Consider the following 12040-nt stretch of genomic DNA (forward strand, 5'->3'; position numbering starts at 1 on the left):
TAAGCTTTAAGTGTTTTAGAGGCTCGAGTGCGTGACATCGTCATAGTGAACGGACCAGCATAATCAGTCCCTACATGAAAAAAGGGTTTAAGTTGACTAATGCGGGGAAGCGGTAAATTACCCATTTGGGGTAAAGTAGATGTTGGATTGGTTTTCCAACAAGTAATGCATTGCGACAATATTCTTCGGATCGTTCGTTTAGCAGATAAGATCCAAAACCTTTAAAGCACTAAAAAATTAACCGTTTGGAGCATGGAGATATTGAATATGAATAGATTTAATCAGTAAATCTGTTAAACGAGATTTAGAAGGCAGGAGGGCAGGAAACTACTCATACATACTCAATAGGTGCGTGACCTAGCCGACCGCCAACTCGAAGAATATTGTCGGTATCCAGAAAAGGTGATAGTTTCAAGAAGTTTTTAGATAATTTTTGACCTGTTTGAAGAGAACGAATCTCATTGGCAAAAGAAAGTTCCTGACTGCGTTTAACAAAACAAAGGCTAGAGCAGTATAACTCATTAGAAGAAAGCATTTCCATGCGCTTATGTGGGGAATTTTTGCAATTATAATAAAACCAACGAATATAGGCCAAAATGCGTACCGATTTAGAAAAAGATGAATTTCGATCAAGAAGACTGTCAAGAAAATTTGACTCTACGACCGTAGCTAAAGTTAAAACGTCTACTGGCACTTTTAAAAGGCCCGCGGTCACACTTTGTCCTCTGCCGGTAGAATAAAATTGCACTTTGGTCGGGAGGAAATGGTCCGTCCACATTTAGTTTGTGAACGTCCAAATAGTTTAATTTTTTTCTTTTTATAACATTTCTTTGTTTTTCTCTCCAAATTAAAACTACTTGGACGTTCACAAACTAAATGTGGACGGACCACAACTTTTTATATGAGCTAACACCCCTTAGAAGTTGATAATCTTGATTACAAAACTTCAGAAAAATCTATTTCAATGGTTTTTAGCAAATTTCCGCCTATCTTTAAACAATTTAAAATCGCAAAGTATTAACTTCACGCAGTATTCCACACCACACGTATTCTGATGTGGAGTGTACCCTGTGGACACTCACATGTTGGTCTTTTTTTAAATTTTTTTCAAAACAATCCAAGGTTCTACCGTTCTCTATTGATTTTTATACATTATAAGCAAGTATTTTTAAACGCCAGAAGCGTCATATCGATTCATTTTTTTAAGCGCCACATCATTTCTTTACCTTTTAGATCCAGTGACGTTAATTTATGTTCTGAAACTTGAGTGTAGATGGCATCACAAATATTCATTCCAAACAAATTACGGAATGAAGCAACTACATCGCTAAAAACTAGCTATATATCACGTATAAAACATGTATTCTGTTTGGGAGAGTACTGTTCTCCGAGATCTTTTTCGGTTCAAGTTTTATTATTGCTTTTTTTTAAATTATAGATGGTGAATACCTGTTTGCCGAACCTGACAGCAAGCTCTCTAAATACGCCCCGAAGAGTTGGCGCTCGTCCCAGAGCCATGGACTCGACGCGAACGGACGTCCTGCGCTTGCCTTCTACTTTCGTGTCCAGTATTACGTGGACAGTCCACTCCTTCTCAGAGATGAGACTACCAGACACCATTACTACCTGCAGTTGCGACTCAACGCGGTCTCGGGAGCGGCGGGGGAACACGCCGCCCATCTGGCGGGACTCGCACTGCAGGCGGATCTGGGGAACTTTAATGAAAATTCGAGGTAAGATTATATTTTAACCATAAGTAAGACGACCAAGACCAGACTCTTGCAATAAAATTATCCTACCTAGAGAAAAAACTACTAGATACATAACTTTGTATCATAGCATAACACAATGACTTAAGACTGCCAGAAACATTTAAATACATTAGTAGTTATTTCAGTTTAAAAGACGCGCCAAAATTCTCACTTGAACTAGCCTCCTAGCGGCGAGGACTTCTTATATATTAGGTAGACCACTGTTTCGCCAACTTTGTGTCCAGAGATGTCACGAGGTTTTCCCGCCGCTCGCTCACAAATCACAAAACACAAAAGTATAGAGTAGTGGTTGCATACGAACGGATAGAAATTCTACTGGCAAATCTGCTAGCGTCCTATCGCTTGGCAACGGAAATTGTTGTAACTAACTTGACAGTTTAACATGCCTAATTGGACCAATCAAAATGGTAGAAAGGCGTGGCCAAATTAAGGCGCGAAAATTAAATTGCGTTTAATAAGAAATCTCATATTTTTTTTATTTAATCGCAATATCTAAATCAAATGCCTAATCAAAAAAGTTACTTAGAACATAGGATCTTTTTGATTAGGTGTTTTGATTAGTGTAATAAACAAGTAAAAGTAAACATCAAGTAAAATACAATACTATACTCGTATATATGCAAATAAAAGGCCGACAAATTCAAATTTCTGCAGTGCAAGTTCTGGTTTTCAACATTGTGACCAAAACATTTATGAAGGATTGATTGGAACATTTTATGAAGTATATAGACTATAGTTCAACTAGCAGACAATTAAGGCAATGTTTTAGGATAATACTTAAAACTATGGGCATAAGTACTAAAATCCATGTACTAAACCTACATAAAATAAAATAATGCATAATCTATATTACTAAGAATATTTTAAAAATAAAACATGCCAGACCCAGATACAAAAAGCAAAAAAACACTTTTCTTCACCTTGTATATTAATGATATGTTGTAACACCCACTAAATGGTACAATTATAAGTTTTTCCGATGATAAGGCACATCGTTTGCCGTTCAATTCCTGGATATAAATACTCTAACTGTCAAGATCTTACCACTACATCCCAGAACTTTCGAGATGTGGGATATGGTTACTGTGCACCACCTTTTCACTCTTCAGGTATATCTGGTACAATATGGCCACATTACCCTAGATATTGAACTATCTTCTTTTATTAATTGAGACTTGCAATAAATTATTCTACGTAGAGAAAAAATGTAACATAAACAAAATTTTGTTTTAATTTAGGGTTCTTGTTGATCATAAATAGGCAAAAAAAAATTTCCATATAAAGTGTACATTTAAAAGCCGCGCCAAAAGACCACTGTTCGGCCAACTTTCTACGTGTGATGATAGATGTCGCGAGGTGTGCCCGCCACTCGCTCCATCCTTGTCACACCTTCGGATCTAGGCAATGGACGAGTTGATTCCCGAATGCCGAAAAACAGTTGATATATTCGATCCTTATAATTTCTTAGAGTTTCAAGTATTCATTAAGTACTTACTTTTTTATGGTGCATACATATTATACTGATATAGATGGTGTTAAATTTTTAATCTATATATATGCGAATTTGATAAAAATTTATAAAGTTTTATAGAAGTTATGAAGAGAAAACGAGTTTTTCTTTCAAACAAGCTCAAACTGGTAAAACAACTTCGTACCAGTAAATAAATTGTACTGGAAACGCCTTGTGCGTGGCCAGAAACCTGGTAACCCATGCAATTTTTCCAACTATCACAACTCTTGCATTTAACTTGAAACATTTTAAAAATTTCATAGTGGTGCGAGGGCCTTTGGCCACGCAGAAAACCTTTTTCAGACAATGTTAATATAAACCTAGTACAAAATGTTAATAGAATTTTGTACTATACAGTTTTCGGCTTTTCATGTTTTTTTTGTACGAACAATATTAGTTGGAGTTACCACCGTATCCCTGACTATAACTACTCTAGCTATCAACATCTTCTACCACTATATATCCTAGAACTCTGAAGACGACCCTTTGGATACTTTCTTTGACACTCAACAACGCTACCAATCCATTTGACTCTAGATCTTCAAAATTTCAGAAATCTCCCATGCGTTCCTGTGATCATATCAAGAACTTCCGATATAAATTAGTTATAAAGACTTAGGTTCGACAAATCTGACTGATATTGAACTCTTCTTTTTTTCTTTTTTCTTCTTTTAATAATTGAAACTTACCCTTGAACATTGAATTTTCTCTTTTAGTTATCGACCAGAAGATTACGTGCCACCGAACATGCGAGGACCAGCTGCGTTACGAGCTATCGAGACAACCCATAGATCGCACAGGTCCTTGTCGCAAAGTGAAGCCAGAGCAAAATATATTGCTGAAGCTTGCCAGCTGCAAGAACCGGTTAACGCACACGTATTTAGGTGAGGTGATGCTCTACTGAGCAACACATATAATATTTGATAATTTTTTTTTAAATACATAACGTTTATTTTATTCCAGGTTAAAAGCTTCAAAGTCGGAGCCCGTGCCTGGTTCACTTCTTGTAGCAGTATGCGCACGAGGTCTACGGGTATGTCCAGAAAACAATCCCCCATCAATATTTTTATGGAGTAGCATAAGTAAACTAAGCTTTGAAAGAAAGAAATTTGAAATTAGAACTGGTCATGAGAAACTCACGTTATACACAACGAGCGATGAAAAGAGTCGATTATTGTTAGCTTTATGTAAAGCCACACACCAATTCAGTATGGCAGTTGCTGGTCGATTACACGAAGCGAAAAAGGAAGAAGAAGAACGGCAGAGATGGGGTTGTGATCAGCGCGTATCGGTGATTAGTTCGACGTCGTCAAACACGACGTCAGGAATAGTCAGTGATCGGGTAAGTACTGGATTACGCACTAGTAAATTCTGATACTAACAATTCTGTGGTTTAACAGGTCCATTCAGAAGATGAATTAGAAATAATGATAACTTGTCCACCGGCGCCGAGTACCGAGAGTCTGGCTCTAGCTCACCTGCTGGACAGTGCCCCTGCTAGCAGCCGGACATCAGCCGCATCGGCAACAGCTGTAGCCACTTCTACAGCTCTTACTTCTCTTTCTATTAAGGAAGATGAAGAAGACAATCAGGCGAACCGACAAACTACAAGCGAGAGCTCTGGAAAGACCAACAGTAGTGTCAAGTGCGCTGGATCGCAGTGCAGCTCCTCTTGTAGTACTGTCGTGGTGACTCCTGTTAGCCAAACAAGTAAGCATGTTTTTCTTTCATTCCTGCCTTTCTTATTAGATGTACAGTTGGGTTACCTATAACCAGTTCTTCTGGTCAATCAAATCATGTATCACAAATCATGTATGTCAATTCACTCTTTAAAATAAGAATAGAATATTGAAATTTTGTCTGGTACTAATACCCTCTAAAGGCCTTTCTACATTTATCGATTATTCAATAGAAGAATGATAGAGTGACTTAGCATCTTCAGATCCTTGTTTATCTGCGACGATCCTAACAGCATAACACCCACTAGCCAATTACTGTCTCAGTACTACATTTATTTATTTTCAGTCTAGAAAAATTGTGAGACCACTTATATCTTAGAGATGCAAGGTCATTAATATAGAGAAGAAATAAAATATGGCCAAGCACTAAATGATGCTCATGATCTATTAGGCTTATAGCAAATAAGTCATCCATTAACTTGACAATTTGCGTTCTGCAGACAAGAATAATTTAAACCATTCCAGAGCAACATCCTTGAAATCACAGCAAAAGAGGTTACCGAGTAATGGTTTGTGATTCACGCAATCAAGTGCTTTGGAGAAATCACAGAAGACCGCTGCATCAATCAATCCCATAAGTGTGTTCATTCTTAACTGCATGAAGAACGCTTTTAATGTTATGTACATTTCTTCTCTGAGTGAAATGAAAGGAGTCCTCGACAGAAATGCCTTAAAAGTAGAAGCTAGGGGATCTAGTTGGGGGTTAAGATTATCTGTCAGTTTCTTTGCTATTGAACAGTAAAACTGATTAAACACAGTTGCGCCAATATAAGAGTAAACATTTTTCGTTTTTCTGCTGTCTAAAATATCCTCCACCAGATGGTGAGCTATATCCCAAAAGTAAAAAGAAATTATAAACGCCAATTAAGAAAATGATTTTCTAATGAGTCAAATTTTTCAACAATGGTTTAATGGAAACAATACCTGTTTTCCGATTTATGGGTCTGCAATGGTTTTTAACAATAACAATAAATTTCAGTATTATATTTGATTCGGTGCATTTTCAATGCAGTTTCAGTCGCGTTTATTCAGACTTGACACAAACATCTAACATAAACTCATACCACTGTTCTGTCTCAATATGTTTTGCTTCATTATTCCACCTTTTATAAAAGTATCAAAGATTCTTGATTTAATTTTCAAGGACATCGGTAAGTGTTTAACTCCTTAATAAGTTTTCTTATTATTTAACTCCAAGCCTGACGCTTATTTACTGCGCGTCATAAAGACGAACTGGTCACGCATCATCAGCCAATCTTCGTTTTTATGCGCATCGACCATCGCGCCTCCCCATTCGTAACCGCCATCGCTGCGCAATCAAACTACGACGCAGCCGTTTGAACTTGACCAATTTTTTCATCATTAAATTTTAAATGTACAATCTGAAGAAGTATTATAAATAATTCTTCACCAGTCATTTCATTACCGTCAATAATGCTTCCTCTGTCGGACAAGCTTGACAGACACAAATGACATTCTTCCAAACCAAAAAACTCGTAAAAAAGAAGAAGAAGAAGAAGTTACATTATTGACGTTTAATTTTTAGTCCCAAGGGTGGAAATATATCAGCACATAGGGTAATGTGCATATTGTTTAGTAGAGTTGACGAAAGTCAAAGTTATTTTTACATCGACAAAAATGACAGACAGAATTGGTATTATGTCAAATCACAAAAACTTGTAAAAGGGAAGAAGAAGAAGAAGAAAGGTGACATTGTTGACGTTCAATTTTACTCCCAATGGTGGATAAATAAAACAACACATAAGGGCACCTTAGGGTCTTGCCAGCCGATTTTTATTAAACTAAGTAGTGATAATGATAGTTGAATTTATTTTGTCGTCGACAACAATGTCAACTGTCACTTTCACTGTCAACTGTCAGGTTCGTAGAAGAAGAGAAGACGAACGATGTCACTGTTAAAATTTTATTTTTTGTCCTAAGGGTGTAAAAATAACAACACATAAGGGTAACTTGGGTCTGAATAGAGGAAACGAAAGACGAACTTATTTTTACATTGGCAACAATCCCAGCTGTAACTTCTGTCTGACAAGAATGATAGACAGAAATAGCATTCTGTGAGACCACAAAGCTTGTTAAAAAGAAGAAGAAGAAGAAAGGTGACATTGTTGACCTTTAAATTTTAATCTCAAAGCAGGATAAATAAAAAGTACATAAGGGTATAACTCCGTTTTTATGCGCATCGACCATCGCGCCTCCCCATTTCTAACCACCATCGCTGTGCAATCAAACTACGACGCAGACGTTTACCTTGACCAATTTTTTCATCATAAAATTTTAAATGTACAATATGAAGAAGTATTATAAATAATACTTCACCAGTCATTTCATTACCTTCAATAATTCTTCCTCAATAATTCTTTACCTGGCTCTAACTTCACTATTTTATATGTTAAACCCTATTGCTTGAGTTAATAAAATAATTTTTTGTTGGTTTCAGAACCCAAGCGACGACGACATTCAACAAGCAGCAGCTTAGAGCTGGGCTACTCTCACACAGCACAAAACTCAGCAGTCAGCGACGCAACTTGTATTGAAATTGATGCCCGAGAAGTTGTGTATACAGCTGGTCCTGCCCCAAGTAGTCACACAAGTGGCGTATATACACTTACCTCAAGCGAGCATTGTACACTAAGTTCTGCAGGAAACTACACTACTAGTGATTATGCCGCCACCAATGAATCGCTTTTTATGACCATGAGTAGCGACCAAGTTGATGGATCTTTTAGGGACAGAGCTGATTCTAATGTGAGCAGTTCCAGTTTCCATGGGGATGGTAGTGATCCCACTAATAATACCCAATCATTGCTTTCTGCTGAAGAACTATCGGACTTAATAGTTGGACGATATCCTTCTTGTAAAAGCGTTAGTAATACATTGGATTCAGACTCGGATTATGTAACGTTACCATCTGGATATCAAAGCTATGCACCTGTACCACCTAGGCGTGTTGATAGCGTAGATCCGAGATATCGTCCTCCACCCCCACCATATCCGCACTCCCTTAAGTCTAAGGAAGAAAGTGAAAGTGATATAGCAAGTAACTTTGCAGAAATTTCAATAAAAGATCCTCCACCATATCCGGATAATGCAACACCCGTGCCACCACCCATATATCCGTTCGAGGAGGCTCCTGCAAGATTTATAACCACTCGCTCTCCAAGTCTTTTAACAGCTCACGTAAGTGCTGTGAGTGTTAATTCGACGCCAAATTATTCTATTTCAAATACCACCTCTTTACCTCCTATGGCTCCAAAGAATACAAGGCAACCACTTAATAATATTATCCCTGCAAATAACTTCATAGACGTATCTACTACTAAGCCAACAGCAAGTGTTTTGGTGCCATGTACGTTCCTTCCTCCACCACCTCAACCAGCTCCCAGACAGCCTCCACCTCCACCACCAGCAGGCGTAGCAACAGTTTACACAAGCCAGTTATCAAGATCGCAAATAGAACAGTACCAGCAGCAAATGTATAGTGATGTGGACTTCGTAGTCTTCCCACTAAAAGAACCCGCAATAAGTAAACAAGAATATCTGGAAGCTAAGCAAGGTTCAATTTTGGCTGCACTGGCACATCAACCAGTATTTTATCGCAGCACTTCATACTTAGGCAGATACGCCTCAAGTCAAAATTTATCTGATACTTACGTGCAATTGCCAGTATACGGTGCTCCAAGCATTTCATCTACGGGGAGCTTAGATCCTCCACCACCACCATTACCACCGAACAGGCCATCTAGATTTTTACGAACTCAGAGCGATGATAATATTTTGAATTCGTTGGAGACCAACCCACAGCCTCCAACATTTAGGAGGCTTCCTCCACCACCACCTCCGGTTCCAGAAAAGAATAAAGCCTTGCTTAGGAAGCACAACCTTTTAGTGGATCCCAGCAAAACGGCTAGTGCATCGGCAACCAATACTGGCAACCCTCGCACTCCATCCACACTAGACATACGTACTTTGAGGGAAAAAAGCAAAAAACTAGACTTACCTCTTATCTCTGCATTATGCAACGACCGATCGTTAATAAAACAAACAAAAGCATTCGTAATGCCCAAACATCCTGGAGAAGTTTCACCTCTGAGGCAAGCAAGAAACTCCGCGAAAGGAAAGTATCCAGTATCAGGTTTAAGTAGCACGAAGATCCAGAAGACCACCAGGAAACCGCCGTCGATCAGCCATCGACACCCGGGGGATAAGTTGCCCGAAATACCCCGAGCACAGCCGAATAACTACGTTATGACAGAAACTGCTAGGACCAAGCATAAGAGTTTACACTCACAGTCGTAAATGATAATCATCTGCAAAAACTGGTCGAACTTTATGAAGACATTCTTACATTTTGCGGAGAAATGCGAAAGAAATACCAAGAGGTCTATTTAGTAAAATGAAATTTTCTAAAGATAAAAAGTTGTAATAAAAATTAAGTTAAAATTTAAAGTACTTCTCACATCATATGGCAACAACTGGCCATTGCAGAAACTGCAAGATTTAAGAATGTCCCTAGATAATAATGAACGTAGCCAGACTTGACCATTTTTTGCAGATAGCACCTGCTCCTGATTTTCCAGTACTAGTTTTTTAATCATGCTTAAAAATAATATACATTTTACACTCAGGGTGCCATCACTGCAATGTAAATTTTCGTGGGAAAAAACCTGTGTTCTTTAATATAGTGTTTATATACCAAATACTTTTTTTTTATTCAGCCAGTACGTGAATCTGGGACTACGCTAAGATTATTTACAATTTCCTATAATTGAGGGTTGTTTTTTAAAACCCTATAAATTCAAAGAGGCAGACAGACAATCAACTCCTATTGAAAAAATAAATAAAAAGTGTTGGCACTGTCAGAGACTGAACCAATGACCTCTCGCTACCTACAACTAAACGGCCATGAAATAACCGTCAATGCGCACAACTCCGTTTTAAGAAAGCAGGCATTACACGCAAGTTTCAAAACTTAAATCAAGAGCAGATATTGCTATAAATCATAATTTTTTTTGCTTAAAATAGCCGAATAAATTAAAATTGCTTATCTTCTAATTGCTTACCATGAGCAGAAGCGTGGTAATTAATTAAAAAATAAATGTTATCAGGGTAGTGACGCTAGGCAAATACACTTTTAGTTATGAACTTGATAATTTTGCCAATTGAATTGCAAATATTTTGTGCTTATATAATCTTAGCCTGACCCGGATTTATGTGAAATAATCTGTTTAATTTGCTAATTGATGAGGAATTAATTTTTAATTAAGTGGTATCCAAACGAACCTTTTAGTAAAATATTGTATTATGAATACAGGGTTTTTTACTTGCGCAGTCAATATAAAAAAAGAAATCTTAGAATTAGTTATTTTATTAAGTGGAAATAAATAAGATGAATTGTTATACGTAGTGACGTAAACCTATTTTTTTAAATATATATTTTTGTTGACTGGTAAGCTATAAACTGTTCCCTAATGTAAATAAAAGTTATATTATATTTGTGCCCTTACAGAAATAATTATTCTATTTTAGTAGTAGTGTGTACACTTGGCCAATACTTAATTTTTATTTATTTTTGTATCGAAATTTTTTGAATGCTTCAAGTGTATTATTTAAGATCTTTCAAAGTGTGTGATCATTTATAATAATAAAGTCAATAGAAATGTATCATTGTTTATTATTTCAATTTTTGCCTAGTACAATACATATTCACCGAATGTTAGCTGAGATAAATGTGAATATTTCAGGTGTTCTACCACTTACTATTCTACGATTATTCTTTCATTCGAGAACATTCAACATTGGTAGAACTTTTGTAGTACGTTTTTTGAACGACATGTAGTATCAGAGTCGTCCCCAAAATAAGTCGCTAAATTAGATTTTGGAGTACAATATACGTTGTTCTAACGTTCAAAGAAGGTCGTTAATAAAGAAGGTCTTCATAGATAATTAACTAAGTATGACAAGTTTAACTTTCAAAATGGGGAATAGAAACCATTTTGATAAAAATTTAACGTAACTAAAAATTAAAAGGACAATTATTACGTGTCAATACTGGGCCACCACTGGGATTGTTTGACATGATAATATTTTTACATTGGCAGCAGTGTCAATTGTCACTTCTGTCTGACAAGAATGACAGACACAAATGACATTCTTCCAAACCAAAAAACTCGTAAAAAAGAAGAAGAAGCCCTGTCAGCAGATTTCTATGAAACTAAATACAGGGCTGGGATTCTAAAATCACGACTCGATCTCGATACGATCACGACTTCGAATTCGATCGCGCCTCGGTCGTGACGACAAGGGTGATTCTAAATTTAAATCGTCGGCTAAACTCGTTTTATTCGATTTGATTTAGGTTTCTTGGTATATATTTGTTATTTTCCCTAATATTTGACAGATGGAAACGTCAATTGTCTTTTCTATTGGTAAACACTAAGAATTTATATTTATTTTGTTAATTTTTTTCGCCTCCGTTTGTTTTTATTTAAATATACGCCATATTATTTCTTTAAAATAAAAAAATTGTCGTTTAAAACCACTACTATCCATTGGAAAATCATAATTGAATTCATGGAAAATCACAAAAACTTGTTGTGTTCATCCACTTTTGGTTTTAATATGGCAACATGTGTGCAATCAATAGGACCTAGAACGCCAGGGAAATTGGATCTCTCTATAAATGTTAATTTAATAATTTCACTAATCTCTTATATTTGAAAAATTAATGAATGTACAAAAACTGAATGTACACAAACTGCCTCTATTATTAACAGAAGGTTGTGGAAAATAGGTTCGAATTAAATTTATTAGTTGTTGTGTTTAAGAAAGCTTCTTGATATACTAATGAAAACCTGGTATCATAGATAATATGCCTGGTATGACTTGACTATTGGTAAACAATAAATGAAACAAATACGTTTAAAAAAGGATGCTGTTACATTATGCATGTATTAAAAAAGGAAGAAGCTATATCGTCTGGTGTATAACTCTCACGAGAT

General features: G+C 36.5%; 1 protein-coding gene across 1 annotated transcript in view; it reads left to right on the forward strand.

Moving 5' to 3' along the window:
- Positions 1 to 10703, forward strand: part of LOC126748346 (protein expanded) — a 46025-nt gene extending 35322 nt beyond the window's left edge. The window contains exons 3-7 of the mRNA XM_050457510.1: positions 1439 to 1733; positions 3999 to 4166; positions 4246 to 4624; positions 4683 to 4992; positions 7480 to 10703. Coding sequence (XP_050313467.1) covers positions 1439 to 1733; positions 3999 to 4166; positions 4246 to 4624; positions 4683 to 4992; positions 7480 to 9338 — 3011 coding nt within the window. The 3' untranslated portion in view covers positions 9339 to 10703. The remainder of the gene's footprint in view (positions 1 to 1438; positions 1734 to 3998; positions 4167 to 4245; positions 4625 to 4682; positions 4993 to 7479) is intronic.
- The last annotated feature ends 1337 nt before the right edge of the window (positions 10704 to 12040 follow it).

Source organism: Anthonomus grandis, chromosome 22, assembly GCF_022605725.1.
Source record: "Anthonomus grandis grandis chromosome 22, icAntGran1.3, whole genome shotgun sequence".
Classification (NCBI taxonomy): Eukaryota; Metazoa; Arthropoda; class Insecta; order Coleoptera; family Curculionidae; genus Anthonomus; species Anthonomus grandis.